The sequence below is a fragment of the Cinclus cinclus genome, chromosome 13, assembly GCF_963662255.1.
Source record: "Cinclus cinclus chromosome 13, bCinCin1.1, whole genome shotgun sequence".
Taxonomy (NCBI): Eukaryota; Metazoa; Chordata; class Aves; order Passeriformes; family Cinclidae; genus Cinclus; species Cinclus cinclus.
In genome coordinates, this window is record NC_085058.1 from 6,661,747 (window position 1) to 6,678,553 (window position 16,807).

Sequence of the window (16,807 nt, forward strand, 5' to 3'; positions counted from 1 at the left end):
CGGCCCGGCCGGAGCCCCCCGCAACCCGCCCGGCCTCCGGCCCTTCCCCACGCACCGGCACCGCAGCCGCGCCTCGTTCCGGGGCCGTGCGGGGCCAGGCCGCGCCGCGAGGGCCGGGCCGGGCCGGGCCGGGGCCAGAGCCGCTCCCGCCCGCCGCCAGGCCTGAGCAATGCAGCGCCGATGGCGGGCACCGCGCCCTACCGCCTCCCTCAGGCACTGCGGCGGCTGATGCAAACACCGCGCCCTCCGCAGATTTAAAATCTCCTTTCGCAACAACGCGTGGGAAACAGTTGAGGGGCACAGAAGCAGCGAGCTGAGGTTTCTTCTGTTGGTGGCAAGGTTGGTTTTTTTAACCGTCGTTCAGCCAAGGAAAGAGCAAATGTTGAAAATATTTCACTCTGAGAATTATTGTTTGTATGGACTCTGAAAATAGCTCTGGCTGATAAAAATAAGCATGAAGAGAAGGGACCTCTTCCGTGCCTGTCAGCGTGCGCAGGGAGGGCCAGAGGGGGAACCAGGCTCGGCTCCGTGCCGCCCAGCAATGGGACACCATGGAGGCAAAGGGCAGGAAACAAGACAAGTTCCAGCTGAGCAGGAGGAAGAACTTCACTGAACACGGCACTGAGCGCTCGCTCAGGCTGCCCAGAGACGGTGGAGGGTGTGGAGTGTCTCTCCCTGGACCTATCCCACAACATTCCTGTGCTATAGGCTCTGTGCTGACCCTGCTTGAGCAGGGAGGTTGCAGCAGAGGACCTGACTGAGGTCCCTTCCAGACCACACCAGTCTTAGTCTAAGTCAAAAGATGCCAGTTCCTGGCTCTAGGTTACTAGAGGCTTAAAATTTTTTGTGTCCTCCCTCTTTGCCAATCACAATTTCAAAATAAAATTCAAATGCCTGTACATCCAGAGCTATTACAACAGCAGATACAGACTGGGCTATAAAGAGACTCTACAGTCACACTACGTGTCAAGTATTTTTTACTGTTATGTATCTGCCCACACCACGAATCTTTCTTTTTGGAATAAATCAGAGTTCGGTGGTAGAAAATAAGAGTAAAATCTACAAAAAAACTGTCTGAACCTCAGAAGTTCACATAGTATTTTAAAGATCATCAGAGAATAAAACCCACTCAAATTTAGAAAAAAACCCTAATATATACAAGAGGCAACATATAAAAAAGGTAAATTACAACTTCAGTTTATGAACAGAGATTGCTTTCTCCTTCTTCTGTTTCTTCTTTAATTTGCTGGCATCTTTGATTTGCATTCTCACTTGATCTTGTAGCTGAGAAAAGAAGGCCTGGGATGATTTCAAGGCCTTATCTTTGCCTTCATCCTGTCATTGGACAAAACATTTATTATAACCAAGAAACATACAAACAGTACCATTATATTACTTACTAGTTACTCAAGCATGATGGTATTTGACTTCAAAAAGATCTGGTAACTGATTTTCAAAAGATATTGTTCACATTTTTATTCCACTCCTGCTATCTAAAGAAATAAAGATTACATTCTCTTCCTAAGTAGGAATTAGCATGATAGGTAAGAGCAGGCATCAAGAACAGATCCTTGCACATCATAAACTACAACTGCGCAGTTGTAGCATTTTGTGGTTCTACTTGCCTTCTTTAAAGGTGAGTACAAACATCTGGAAGTAATTAAGTTATTTTTCCTATTAGTTTCTAATATTTAAAAATTTCAGAGATTTTGAGAGTTTTAAATAAAAGGAGTCATAAGTGGTGCACAAGTTCACAAGTTTTTGTAGTATTCAAAACCATCAGTCTGATGAGATTACAGGGAAGGCTCCCCAATAAGAACAAAATTAAATAGGAATAAGTTACCCAAAGTTTATACAGAACACAGAAACCTCAATGTGCATTCAACTAGTCCTACTTGATTAAGTGGAACGGCTTAAATGCAGGAAATAAAGAACATGTCTTAGTATTTGCAGGCACATCACCTTGTAAACTTGGAAATAAACAGAAAAGTAGCACCTCACAAAATATTTCTGCCTGATGAACATACTTTTATATAAAGTAATTGTATCATACAGCATTTTATATTTTTCCAACCTTATACTTGTAATTCTTTGGGATAAAGTTTCCGTTCCTCCAGCAAAAAATTACCTATTCTTGGGATTTTAGTCTTACCTTGAGCAGAGATGCTTTGCCTTCTTTGGTAAGCCTTTTTAACTTTGCTGCAGCAGCTTTTTTGCTAAGCTTCGAGCCTTGCTCAGGTTTCATCTTTTCAAGAAGCTTTTGACGTTTCTCCTTTTCCCTTTGCCTCATACGTTTACGGAGCTTTTTCCTTCTTAGTTCTCGTTTTTTGTCTGTGGGAGTCTTTTCTGCATCTGTTTTTACATCACCGGCTTTGTTCTTTTTCTAAATAGATCCATAACAGTGCAAAAGACAAGACTCACTTCACAGAACTCAAATCCGTCTCAGTGTTCCCATTATTTCAAGTGCCAGCTCAGGATAAGGCAAAGGCCAAAAACTGACAAAAGCTGGGAAATGAGATTTATACAACTGATCCAGGACATGCCAATTGCTCTGCTCCACTGTCATTTAGCTTTCCCCCTCTCACTACCCATATAAATGTTGGGACAACAATGACCATCATGTAACAGTCAAGATCAAAAACAAAGCATAACATTATGACCTACTGGAGCCAAATAAAATTTACTGTTTCCCCAGTTACCAAAAACAAAACCCAGACCGAAAATAACACCTCAGCCCCCAAAACCTCCCAACAACGACCAATGCTAAAATTCTAGGCAAAAAAAAGCCTAAGGTGAGGAACCACCCACCAGGATGGAAAGGGCAGAATTCCCACTGATCTGACAGACACATCCTTCTATAAACCACAGAGATCCATTCCCGATCTTTATGCCATTTTATATTTACCATGATCTCCTCTGGTGCTAAGAGAGCAGCATCACTAACAGCAACTGGTGCTACTTCTTCCATACTTATAGCTGGAAGGTTCGAAACAATTTTAACTTCTGGCACCGGCTAGAAATAAGGAGACATACAGGACTGAGCACAGCATCTCAGCAGCTGACAGACAACTGAAGGTCACAAGTATTTAGGTTTGTTTTAGAGGCAATCACAGTGCATGTAATATGAAATAAGAATGAGCTCAGTAAATACCCATGTTTACTTTGCTTTCCATTTCTGTTATATATTTTAAAGTATCCAGTTGAAAAAAAAAAAGGGAGAAAGTCCTCAACTTTATGAAACTTAGGCACTCACTGGTTTGGGTGTGAAGTGGAAATTACAAAGTGCATCCAGCTTCTGGAAGAGTGAATCCATCATTTCCTGAATTTCTTTGTGTTCAGGATTTTCTTCCTCTTCAGTCTTTTGCTGCATTAAAAATGCAATGTAACTGAAACACCATTCATAAGGCTATTTTACTTTAGCAAGACTGGTAACAACACAACTTACAGTTCAGAGCCCTTTCACTGGTGAACACTCAGAGAAAGACTAAATTACTTCCACTTTGAAAGTGTATAAATGAACACACAAGAGTACATGGTGTGAACTTCAAACCCAAAGGAAAGGCACTGTTGATGTTACCTGGTGAAGTTTCATGTATTCTTGCTCATAGATTTCAGCCAGACTCAGCTTACTCTTTTCATGATCCAAACTGATCCGTTTCTTGTACTCAAAAGCTTCCTCTTTGGGTTTTTCTTTTGGTACTACGTCATCCCATGCCTGAGAAAGTAATAAAGTAATGACCAAATGCAACTACAGTCAAGTACAAGCTACATCTTATTTAGAACATTTTTTCATTATTTATCTGGCACATTAACTAGTTTATGCATGTAGCTTCCCAGGACTCATCAAGTTTCACACTTTCATTAAAAAAAAAAAAAGTAATCAAAGTTATAGCTGCACTTGTGTCCTTGGTTTTACTGAATGAAGGCAAAAACTAACAAGTTACAAACTCTTCTCCACCTTTTTTAAATTCAATGAACAGTAAGGCTCAACAACTTGTGAGACACAAATTTTCTATCAGTGACTTTGAAGCAAAATGAAGCAAACAACTGAGTTTTGGTCAGTGTTCAGAATGCTCAGAGCACTAGTTATGGTAACAGCCAATACTTAGAGGCTGGCTTTATATTCCAAATAAACTCCTTACAGTTTTATCTGCATACACTCATGTTCTGAAGTGCACCAAAACTTGGTGTATAACAGGGATATAAAAACAGGACTCCTTAGAAATCTAAAGACACATTCATCAAGACAAAAGAATAAAATAACCAGTTGCAGAAATGAAGACAATTCTACACCTAACATTGGAAATGCTTCAAACTCATCCTTGGAATTTTCCCTGTGAATCAAGTCTATGAACAATATAAGGAGGAACAGAGATAATATTGATAATAATATAAGATAATATTGACCTCATCCAATATTCTCTGTTTAATTATATCTTCAAGCTGAAAAGTAGTTTCTTCTGTGATCACAGGTGCTGAAAGGAAAAAGCAGAGAATTTTAAGACTAATGTTTCTCCAGCAAAAAATAGTTCTTGTTCTGTAAAGAATAAACTACAGGAAAAGAATGCAAAATTTCACAGAAATACAGCAGCTGAAGGTGAAGTAAATAAATATAAGTAAATATAAGTCATATTATGTAAGGCTGATAAATTACCAGGTCTGTCACCAACATTATGACCTTTCAGGTAAATCAAAAACTAACAAAAAAAATTTAAAAATTATAATTTCCTGTAGCTTCCACTGTGAAAATGCACAGCCTCAAAACCACATCAAGTTGTTTAACCTGTTGTCCTTGCTACCCTGCTCTTGAGTCAGAGGTGTTTGTTTTCAGCAATGTCAAAGGGCAGAACACCCAACATGGTCTGCAACATGCTGTAAAGCACAGCCCTGTCCCCCTCCTTACCCATTCGGACTGCATGGTCAAAAAGCACTGTTTCTTCCAAAAGGCTGTTCTCAGGGCGTTTCTGTCCAGTCACTTCTCCTTTAAGCTGCCAAGGTTTCTCCTCTAACAATGCTTCTTCCAAGCTTTTTATTTTTTTGCTCATCTGAAAAATACAATTTCCTAGGAAGTTTAAAACAGAGATCACTCAAACTCACAGCAAGAAATTAATACTTATTTCAGGTATGCGAGGGAATATATGATTGCAGATGTATTTATGTAGATAAATTACATATTTTCCTTAAATTTGAAATAGCCTCTTTGTATTTGCTGGACTCTGAACAAATGACACAACCAGTAAAAAAAATAAAAATTGCCACTGTTTCAAAGTATGAGCCAAATAAAATATGAACAAAACCCAAAGAAAACCAAACCACAATTACCTTTTCCTGTCTCTTCTCAAATGATGACTTTATTTCACTGGGATTAATTCCCTTCTCTAATGGCACTTTAGTTACATGTTCTGTTTCACTGTCATCTGGCAAACTAAAAGTTACTTTTTTAGAAGCTTCTTTACTTCTCATGTGCTCCACCATTTCATCCATATCCTCAAACCTGTAACAATAACATTTAATATAAAATAGAAGTTGAGAAGCCTTTACAGTTTTTCACATGACAGCATTTCAGCCCTTGGATGTTTACGTGTTACACCTAACTTTCAGTTTACAACAGGTCTCAAAGACCTCCCCTAAAGCTAGAGGACACTAGGGAAACTTCTGGATAATAGAAATAACTTTGAACAACTCTTAAATGCTTCATTCAAATAAAGATCAAGAACCAATATTTTTAAAAATTAAATAAGCAGATTTTACATAAGGTGATAACACAAACCATGAACATACAACAGTTAACTAAGAATGGCAATCTATGACCAAAGTGAGCATGGCATGCTCAGTGTTTTCTGCTTTGCCTTTAGTGTAAAATTATGAGGGCATTTTACCTGCATTTTACTTACTCAGACATACTTTCTTCATTTTGCTCTTCAATGGCACTGTCTGCTTCCTCTTCCTGATCCCCTTCAGCATCATTGGCTACTAAATCATCATCACCATCATCATCATCAACTGAATCATAGAAATCTTTGTATGTCATATCTCTAGAACTTTTAATTGGCTAAAAAGGTGACAGGGAGAGAAAAAACAAACAACAAACCACAGCTGTTAAGACTGAATCAAAGGGTATCCTGTCTTTTAAAGTCTTTAGTGCCTGAGGATCAGCACTACTTGTGTAATTCAGGTTAGTGATGCATTAACCTGTGGTAGGGCAGCATAGTAAAACTGATTTCTTTCCTGGTATTGACAATTCCATACCACTTACACATACAGAAGTCAAGGAGCTGTAGATTTTATGCCAAATAAAATCCAAAATACAATTCCAAATAGTATTTCATTCCAAATACTTGTTGGAATGCACACTAATTCCCTTAGTATATTTCTTACTTGCTAGTGAGAATGTCTGGAAATATTAAATAATACAATACTTATTTTTTAATCAATTACTCATCAATTTAGGTTGTGCCAGAGTTACAAAGCTATATCCCTGGAAAAAAGCCCTTTGCTTTGCATCAGCCACCTTAGCAGTCTCTAATTGCCAGATGCTGAATGACGAATCTTTTTCACCTGCTGGGTCAACTATGCTGCAATTTTTCAAGGTCCCTGATTTCCTGTAGGCACTGTCTCTCCCTTTCTTTGTGTAAAAACCCAAGGTCCATGTAAGGAGAGAGTGGAATAGCAGGAAGCTATGTCCTTCTACACCAGGAAATTTTCTTACCAGATATTCATTGTTAAAGTAAAGCTTCAGAAGTAATCATTAGTCACCTAAACAAATGTAACTTGGCAGTTCCTACAAAGAGTTAAACACTTTATGGTCATCCTAACAGATAAAAGATTATGATTTAAAGGAAAAGAGATATCATGAAATTATTTTACTGATATTACTTTAGCTTCTTCAGAGTCTTCCTCATCATCTGAGATAATATCTTCAAAATAATTAATATCATCTTCTTCTTCTTCTTCCTTGTCTTCCTTCTCTGCATGTTCTAGAAAAGTTTCCATCTCAGCCAGCTTGAAAAACTTGTCATCCACTACAGATTTTCTTCCCTTTTTTCTCAATGTGGTTTCCTTGGCTGTTTTAGCTTGTTGCTCCAGTGCTTCAATATCAAAGTCAATATCAGAATCCTCATCACTGTATTTCTGCATTAAACTTTTGCTTTTGAGCTTGCTTTGCTTTTCTTTAGCTTTAGTTTTATCTTTATCTTTTGTATAAACATTCATCTGTTCAGTTTCTGCTTCCATTATGTTGTCTTCAAATTCCTTGTCACTGCTGGTCTCTGCATCAGAACCATCCTCTTCCTGGTCTGAGAGAAGGCAAAGATCTTCATCGTCGGCATCCGCTGCAATGGATTTCTTGAAGAAATCAAGAACTGCATTGTTCTGGAGCTCCAGTTGCTGCCAAATCTGTTCTTCATCAAAATTTTCTATCACCAGCTCTTTTAGAGGGCCCCCACGAACTATGTTACTTCCTTTATTCAAATCGAAGAGAGTCTTTGTCATTGCTCTAAAGTCGGCAGCCAGTCCATCCTGTACACTAAGAGCAGAAAAATAAAAGAGCTTAACACTTTCCATCAAGTCAATCACACAGTCACACCGCTGCTCTTGTTTCTGCTTGGTACTCTGGTGCTGCAGAACAGCACTTCTCAATAGTTACTGCTATTACTGCGATTATTGTGGCTTAACTTTCCACACATCTCTTGGAGTATTGCTACACACTCACAGAAAAAAAGAAAATTCTTAATGTTTTCAGCTTTATTACACTTAGTGTATGGACGAAGCAGCGGGGCAGAAAATTCCAACTTTCTACAGCTGCATCTTACAATATGTTGATCTTCTTTAAGCACTCCAGACATTTTGGGGAAGCAAACAGTACAGCACTAAACACCCCAATCGTCCAAGAGCCATACTCCAGGTTTCAAAGAAGTAACTGCCCTTCTCCACCACCTCACTCCTCAACTTTTACACCTGGGTAGTCTCCTTCAGGTTTTTCTTTAGTGCTACCAACGCCTCCCCCCGCCGTCCCGCGGTACCTGAGGAAGCACTCGGGGCGCGCCGCCGCCGCTCCCGCCACCCTGAGGCACGTCTGGATCCCCAGGACTCCCGGCACCGCCGGCATCGCCGCCATCGCCCAGCGCACACGTGGGTACCCGGCACCGCCTCCGCCGCGCGACCCAGCATCCGGCCCGGGCGGCTCCCACGGCCGCCGCCGAGGTTCCGCACACAGTGGTTCCGCCTGCGCAGCTCTGCCCCGCCCCGCACGCCTCCTGCACCGAAGCATTCCCTCCCCTCCTCCTGGCCCAGCCCTCTGTTATAAGTGCCTCGTTCTCCCAGGACCCCAAGCAGGGTATGGCAGTCATGCAAGCATTGGTGTTGCTCCCTACCCTGGGAGGGGCGCAGTGTTGCTGTAGGCTGTTGCACCAGCACTGGGAAACCTGCTCTAAATATAGTGAAGCTACAGTCATCTTACTGCACGGTTTTGAGTCTCTGACCTAGATACAAAAGCTGTTTTGGAACCACACATTTCCAGCTGATTCTGTGGGCAAAACACATAATCTTACCTGGTGTCTACAAGTTCAGGCACACCCCTTCTACATCAGCACAGCACTGCCCAGTGCTCTTCAGCTCCTCTTTTACATCATGTAGTTTCCTTTTATTTTTAAAGTCAAACTTAGCCCTACACCCACAGACTCTTGCCTTTCCAGCCACCCACACAGCCCTTCTGCAACTTGATCCAAAACGGTGACTAATCTCTTAACTTCAATACTGCTTCTGCCTCTGCTGCTTTCATGTTTCCTTCCTAACAACAAATGAGGTCTTTTCAGTGCAGAGGAAAGAATGCCACTTCTGTGTCCCCTCACTGTCCCTTTGCACACTCCAAAAACCATGGTGTGGAGCAGGGCCCAGCCAGCAGAGCTGTAACTGTCATCTGTACCTGCAATTTTCTGAACATCAGAAAGACACCTAATACACATCCTGGGCTGAAAATTTAAAGTGTCATCTATTGGGACTTTCAAATACCCATTTTGACCACTGATTTTTATCTGCACTTTTAACTAATCACATATAATCATATTTGAAGTGGCACAAGTTATTTATCTATTTAGGCTATATCTCAGCAACTTGCAGATTGCTATGCCTGAAACAACAAGAGTGCAGTATCAGCAGACAGCCTGCTAGCCGTCCTGAGTCTGGTGCAGTGCTTCATGGCATCCTGGCCTCTGTCAGGAACAGTACGGCCAGCAGGACCAGGGAAGTGATTCTTCCCCTGTGTTGCACACTGGTAAAGCCACACCTTGAGTTCTGTGCCCAGTTCTGAGCCCCTTGATTCAGGAAGGACATTGAGGTGCTAGAGCAAGTCCAGAGAATGGCAACACAACTGGAAAAGTAACTGGAGCACGAGTCAGATGAGGAGCGGCTGAGGGAGCTGGGTGGCCTCAGCCTGGAGTAAAGGAGGCTTGGGGTGACCTTATTGCCCTCTAGAACTCCCTACACCAGGGGGGTGTAGCCAGGTGAGGGTTGGTCTCTTCTCCCAGGCAACAGCGACAGGACAAGAGGACATGGCCCCAAGCTACAGCAGGGGACATTCAGGTTGGACATCAGAAGAAATTTCTGCACAGAAAGGGTGATTAGATACTTGAATGGGCTGCCGAGGGAGCTGGTGCAGGTACTGTTCCAGGAGGTGTTAAGGGAAGTCCGGATGTGGCACTCATAGCTCTGGTTTAGTTGACAAGGCTGTGTTCATTTATAGTCTGGACTCGATGATCTCGGAGGTCTTTTCCAACCTAACTGATTCTGTGGGATTTGCTGAGAAAAGTCCGGGATAAACGCTCCTTTCCACCGCAGGCCCCATTCGCTCCTTCCCCGGCAGAACGGCGCAGCGCCCGGCGCGGCCCCGGGCGGGCACGGCCGCCTCCCCTCAGCCAGGCGCGGGCTGCAGCTCCAATGGCGCGCTGTGCTGCCGGGCACGGCCCCTCGCCGCGACACACCCCCGGCGCCGGGCCCGCACGGAGCGGGGCCGGGAGGGCGGTGCTGCCCCGCGGCCCAGCGGGCGGCGAGATGGCGGCGGTGCTGTGGCGAGGAGCGGCCGGTAACGCGGGCCGGGAACGCGGGCCGGGAACGCGGGGCGGGAACGGCGGCGGGAACGCGGGCGGCGGCAGCGGCGGGGCCGGCACGGGGCGACCGCGGGGCGCGGTGCCTGGCGGATCTCCCCGTGAGAGACTCGCAGGCCGAACGAAACTGTCGCTTCTGTAAATAAAAACAAGCTCTCCGATCCAACTGACGGGCACGTCAACAACTGACGTTACCTGGTGTAGGGTAAACTTACAGAGCGAACTTCAAACTGAAGGTGCAAGGAGAAAGCTTGTCTTTTTTGATGTGTGGTTTGGAGGTCAAATTCAAAATAATTTCCCGTTCATGATAGCAACCTGTACTGATCACTCTGGTCGGGTAGGTTAAACTCACAATACGCAAACCAAACCATTTTATTTGGTAGCCGCAGACCAAGAGAAAAGTGAAAAAAGGCTCAATGCTGATCGATCATAGGATACTGGGAATGAAAACACCTTTGTATGACAGTACTCTGATGGAGGGAACCAGAGCTGCAGCACACGGAGATTAATGAGCTGTGGAGCCCATCTGATTCCCAAAAGCACAGAGCAGAGCAAGCACTGTGAGCCCAGCTGGCTTCCAGAGTTCCCAAGATGCTCACACCGCCTTGGAATTTCTGGAATTTAAGAATGACCACGCTAAGCCCTTTCCCCATTTGGTCCAGAGAGACAACACACAGCCTCTGTGTGCCAGATTGCCTATGGTGACAGCATCTTCTCCATGATTTGGGAGTTCATCTCCACCTGAAATGAGTGACAATAGAGCACTGCAAGGTTCTTAGTGCAACCTACTGTTGTAAAACTTTCCCATAGAGAACATGACTGTGTCAGTTGGATTTGTCTTTGATTCCTTAGTTTCGTTGGTTAAGTCAATGAACACTGCTCCACATCAGAAGCAACAAACAAGCCTATGAATAAACATTAGAAGGATGAGGATCTCAGTTTATGGGGTACTTCAGACCTGTTACTTGGTGCAACTGCATGTTTAAACTGATGTGCATACTACTAGTAGAGCAGTCAACCATCAATAGAATGATCCCCAAATAGATACATTTAAAAATATTCTTCAAATGAAGCTGAAGAAGATTATATACCATAGACTAGTTTTGTGATGTATAAATAAATACAAGTGTTTCTTTCCTGGAAATATGGAAGTGATGGGTTTTCAATCTGAAGTTTGCAGAAAACCTTTGTTTTTCACTGCAGGGCCATTTTTTGATTACTGAGTTAGAAGAAGATTAGAATTTTAAGTAATCTATATAGTTACTAATCTAGGTAAGACAAGAGAAATACAAATGCTTTTTGTTTAATCTCAGTCAATTCAATAATGGATTTAAAATTAATACTCTGTATGCATCTGAATAGAGCTAGGATAAATTCACAATACTTCATAGAATAGATGCTTATATGAGTGAGCATTTAAGTATCTTTGACTTTACAAGAATCCTAGGAGTAGACTTCACTTTTTCAATCTTTTCCCTTATCAGGAAACACCACAAGAAATCAGACATTTCTGGGGCAAAACCCAGAAGAAAGAGCATTTTCTATTATTTTTTCTTGTGTTTCACAAATAGCTGAGTAACAAATAGCCTGTGTCTTTGTAAATTTACTTGAAATAGAAAAAATACTAATTAAATTACAATAACTATTCTATATGCCCTGTGTGAAGTGCAGCAAGAATTATAGATGTCAGAGTAAAAGAATGGGAAAATCCTTGCCTTTTCATTAGTAAAGACTGCTTGAAAAAAAGTCTACATTACTAGTATTTCTATTGAACCACAGTTTGTTAATATTTGTAAGAATGAATAAAACAGTAAAAGGCTCTGGAAAACATAATAAATTACATAGTAAGGGATCCTTCTCTTTTAAAGGATTTTTTTATTTAGAGAATACTTCCTTCCTCCAAGTGGAAAAACATCTCTTGCTTCAGCAATAATTGAATAATGTCTTAAGAAATTGCAATAAAAAATGGAGCTACTTCAGTAGAAGCTTAAGTGGGCAGGAAAGACTGTATAGGAGATGTTGGGAGGGTTGTTACTTTTTGCAACACATTTATTTACTCTGGTTAAGTGTAAAACCTTACACTAGTTAATTATCCATGCCTTTAATCACACCACCTAGTTCCTGCACGTGTGTGCCTCGTACATTTTAGGCATTGCACAGTACTGCTACTTCACTTGATTCACCCTGATTCAGCTGCACTGACATGGCAAGTGTTTCTACAAAATGGTTTCTGCACAGAATTTATTTATTTCTACAAAATAGTTTCTGCATTTGAAAAACAAGAATTTTTCTTTTGTGTGAAAGTTTCTAGGGGCTTTTAGTAACAAGTAAAAAGTTGAAAAACTGTTGTTGTCCTTTACCAGTATGATAGCCTAAAGGTAACAAGTGAAAGAATTGTCCAGAACTTCTGGCTGGAGATTACAGGATGGACTATGTGAAAGCCTGGCAAGAAATACTGCAGGGCAGTTATTTGCAGTGCTGGACAAGCTTCTGGAAATACTTAATGTAGGATGTTGATTTAGTATCATCAAAAGATTGTGAATAGACTTACTTATGTGATACTAAGTCCTTGCTAACATGCACATTGCATGTTGTAATTTTAAGTGTCAAATACGTGCAAACATTTCTTCCTCCATCACAGCACCATGCTCAGAAAGGCTTATGTTTAAGGATTTATCAGTTACTTTTTGAAGAAAAATTAACTGGTAGCTGTAGAATCCTGAATTCCTGTGGAATGGTAGTTCTCAGTTACGTACAGTGAAGCAAAGCTGATTTAATTAATTACAGCTATTACTGACCTTTCAGAGTACCAAGAGCCCAGCCAGGCTGTCTGTCCTCAGTGTGTTGCAAAGCATCCAGAATCTCAGTGCATCATTGGCACAATCTCTTAGCAAAATAACATATTTGTGACTTTAAAGCAAAGAATGCCTCAAAGAGTCCCAAAATGCTAAAGAACCTCTAGCTTGGCCTTGAGGCAATGGGAGCTCTGACTTGGCCAAAAGCAAACTGGCATGGCATTAAAATGTGGCTTTTATTAATATATCCTTTAATCTAATTCTAATTTTGGTTCCAGAAGCAACTGATACTATCACAATTTCTCCCCACCCCCAATGCCTCTAGATTCTAGTACTGACAAATTAATTTAAAATGTAATTCATTTTTCAGTACCCCCATTTTATATCTTTCTTTTTCATTGTGATCTTTTTGTTTGTTTGCTATAATTTTGAGATGTATAGGCATATCCTTATTTATTTCTCTATTTTGTAAGACACTCTGAAAATTTCAAGTCACTTTTAAACGCATTATACAGTTGACCTTTACAATTGGTTGTTTTACTCTTTTCAACAGGCATATGTAAGGATTTACACCAAATTTGAGTTTGCTTTGGGTTTTTAATTTTTTAATACTTTTGAATATTTACTTAATCTGAAAACAGACTGTTTCCTTGCTCTCAGTCTACCCTGAGCATTGCCCAAGGGTGTACCAGTGACTTGGCAGCTCTGCAGGCCTTTATAGGGGAAAGAGCAGGCACTGAGACTTTCTCAAAAGCAGTGTCAGTGCTATTCATTTTTTTTTTTTTCAGGGCATCTTAGCAGATTGCAGACTTTAGCTCCCACAGTAAGAACTCTATCATCATCAAAGTCCTTTTCACAAAACATTCCAAGCTGTTTGTGGAAACTGGGCCGACTTAATCATGTGGCAATTGCAGTGCCTGATTTGGAGAAAGCTCAGTCCTTGTATAAAGATGTGTTAGGAGCCCAGGTGAGTGAGACTGTTGCTCTTCCTGAACATGGTGTCTACACTATTTTTGTGGAGCTGGGAAATACCAAGCTGGAACTTCTACATCCTTTAGGAGAGAAAAGTCCCATTGCAAGCTTCCTGCAAAAAAACAAGACTGGAGGAATGCATCATATCTGCATTGAGGTATTTTAATATAATATTTCATGTAATAAGATAGATACATTCAAGTATGCATATTTTAATAGGTTTGACCTGTGTCAAGAACTAACACAAAAGGCTTACATATTTCTTCTCTCTTATACAAAGGAAAATTTAGACAGATGTTTTGATAGGCAACTTGTTTCAAAAAAGTTAAGTATTTAAAGAAGAAATTGAATTATTCCTGACCAGTTACAGTTGAATACCCGCAGTGAAAACCACGCTGGACACAGTAGAGTAAGAGAGCAATCCAAGCCTGGTACTCTCCTAATATGGATACACCCAAAGGCTTTCCACTGTTCACTATCACTCAGCCTTGGGGATGCAGGAGGTCATTCCAGCTGAGCCCAGACTCAGTTCCCCTTCAGGCCATCTCTGCAGGACAGGAGCAGCAGCTGCTATGGCTTTTCTGCTCAGGGAAAGAATCTGGAGGGGGCCATGGCATGTGTGGCCTTTCTAGTTTAGATAATTTGACAGTCATTCATTCATTTTTGTTTTGCAGACTGTTAGTTGTGTGTAGGAAGAACTGTAGTGAGTTTGGAATATTCATGAACAAAATTGCTGCAAATGAGTAGGAATTAGATGATGTCTGTTCCTCTGGATTAAAGCTAGGAATTTCCTTCTTCCCTACAATGGCATTGGGAGAGTTTATTCACCAAATTATGTCCAGACACCTCAGTCTTGAAAAACAGTGATGATATTATTTTCATTCTACGTCTTTATTGATTATTGACTATTGAATTTTCTAAAAAGAGTATTAATATTATTTCCAAAAATGAATGCATTTAAGTTTTAAGAAAATTCAAATTTAATTGGATGACATGACATCAGAACTTCAGATCACAGCATATAGTATAGGCATGTTTTTGCTAATTATATATTTCTGTAGGAAACTGTACTGAAATACCCTATCAGTGGTTATTATTGTAGTTAAGTTCAATAGGAAGACCATGTCTGGATATATTTTTGATTATTCCAAGCTTTTTCCTTAGGAAACTTTATGAACCATAACCTAATCAGAAGGAGAATACATAAATCTAAAAGGGACTTTTACCTGCTGCCCACTGCCCTTGCTTTTCACCAGCATTTAATGAGTCAGTGCTCTGTCATCACTTATAAAGGGAGGTATTTTTCTTTAGTTATTGAGAGCTGGAAAGCAATATAATCTTCCTAGTAAAAGTAATGCAGAATTTAGATGATCTATAGAGTCCTTATAAAGTAAGACCAAAAATAATCAATGGGCTTTATGCATGAGTGATTTTTGGTTTATTAATTTCTTAAATATAGTGCAATCTGTTTAAATTATATTTTATATAATCGTCAAATAACAAATGCAAACTTCTGTTGTATTTTTTATTTTTAATATTAGATGCTTTAAATATTTCTAAATGTAAATTCTGCATAATATAGTGCAATATATTAATTTGTGTGAACTGTATCTTTTTTATTAGGTTGATGACATAAAAGTGGCTATGACAGAACTGAAGAAAAAAAAGATACGAATATTGAGTGAAGAGCCAAAAATAGGTGCACATGGCAAACCTGTGATTTTTCTTCACCCTAAAGATTGCCATGGAGTCCTTGTGGAACTTGAGCAAGCTTGAGCTGAAATATTCATAAATAAAAGAGTAGAAGAATTGTGAAGTTCCTGAGCTGGTGCTGGGAATATTGATGTGGTATTCAGTCTTTACAAGTTCATTGTAGTTACCATGGATGAAGTACAGCTTTTAAATGCTGAAATAGTGCTGCAGATTTAGGGTCTTTCTTTGCTGTTGTTGCTGATCTGATTTTCAGAATTAATATGCTGACATTTCTTGAATTCTCTAAACACAAATACATCAGCTAAGTTACATACGTACCATAGTAATTTAACTTTTGTTGCCTGTTTGCAGTATGATTTTACCTCTGTAGCCACAGAAACTGTACAGTTTCTAGGTCAAGCTGCATTATTTTGCTCTACATTTCAGAGCAGAGACCCACTTCTCAGTGACAACAATATAGCTTATACATTTTCTTTAGAATAAAGGGAAATAAACATTGTGCTTTCTCTTTTTGCCATTCATCATCTGTGCTTCACAGTGATTGGTTCATGCAATAAAAAATCCATATATTGTTGTATGAGTGTCTGCAATCAGTAAATAAATTTTTCTTGGCATAACCATTACTGCCAAGCAAGTTACAATGCATAAATCATAATTTAGTTTTTTTATGAACTTTGTGGATATGCAGACCATGCAAGAAGAGAACCTGGAAATTATTTGCCTGACCTAACATATATTTCAGGCTGTAATGCACTTGTGACATTTTAGTTTTTTTCATTTTTAGGGTTTTTGAAATTTTTTTTCCCAAGCTTTCTCCATAGAAGGACATCTTGAAGAGATGAACAAGCAGTGGTTAACCTTTTCATTCACTTTACAAATACAATTTTCCTTTGCAGAAGCACTTACAAAATCAGTGGCAAACACACACCATGTATGTCTTGCTTCTGTACACGGTTTTAACATCAAAGACCACACCAGCATGCTGATGTCACAGGCCTGCAGGCACAGATTTGTTCACTTTATTGGTGTATATTACCCAAGTCTTTCTCTGATACTTTCGTTTATAGGTTTGTTTTGACATTTCAGCTGTAGAAATAGAAGACTTGCTATTTCTAGAATTTTCTCAAGCTTTAAAAAGTCATACTTTCCTAGCTTAACTACAGTCTGAATTTTAAGTTTTCCTACATCTCTGCATATACAGTAGGAACCTTCAGCTTGATGTGAAGA

The 16,807-nt window shown here is 40.4% G+C and overlaps 2 protein-coding genes across 2 annotated transcripts; one reads left to right on the top strand and one right to left on the bottom strand.

Annotated features, from left to right (window-relative positions):
- Positions 1–1,185: 1,185 nt before the first annotated feature.
- Positions 1,186–8,125, bottom strand: MPHOSPH10 (M-phase phosphoprotein 10). The gene is made up of 11 exons (XM_062501452.1): positions 8,022–8,125; positions 6,877–7,525; positions 5,895–6,052; positions 5,323–5,494; positions 4,904–5,045; positions 4,408–4,475; positions 3,578–3,715; positions 3,254–3,364; positions 2,906–3,013; positions 2,153–2,383; positions 1,186–1,335 (listed from the first exon to the last, which is right to left on the bottom strand). Exons 1-11 carry the CDS (start codon positions 8,114–8,116, stop codon positions 1,186–1,188), a joined length of 2,022 nt encoding a protein of 673 aa, XP_062357436.1. The 5' UTR covers positions 8,117–8,125.
- A 1,889-nt stretch (positions 8,126–10,014) lies between these two features.
- Positions 10,015–16,035, top strand: MCEE (methylmalonyl-CoA epimerase). The gene is made up of 3 exons (XM_062501489.1): positions 10,015–10,078; positions 13,684–14,024; positions 15,491–16,035. The coding sequence occupies exons 1-3, from the start codon at positions 10,048–10,050 to the stop codon at positions 15,641–15,643; spliced, it is 525 nt and encodes a 174-aa protein (XP_062357473.1). The 5' UTR covers positions 10,015–10,047; the 3' UTR covers positions 15,644–16,035.
- Positions 16,036–16,807: the final 772 nt, after the last annotated feature.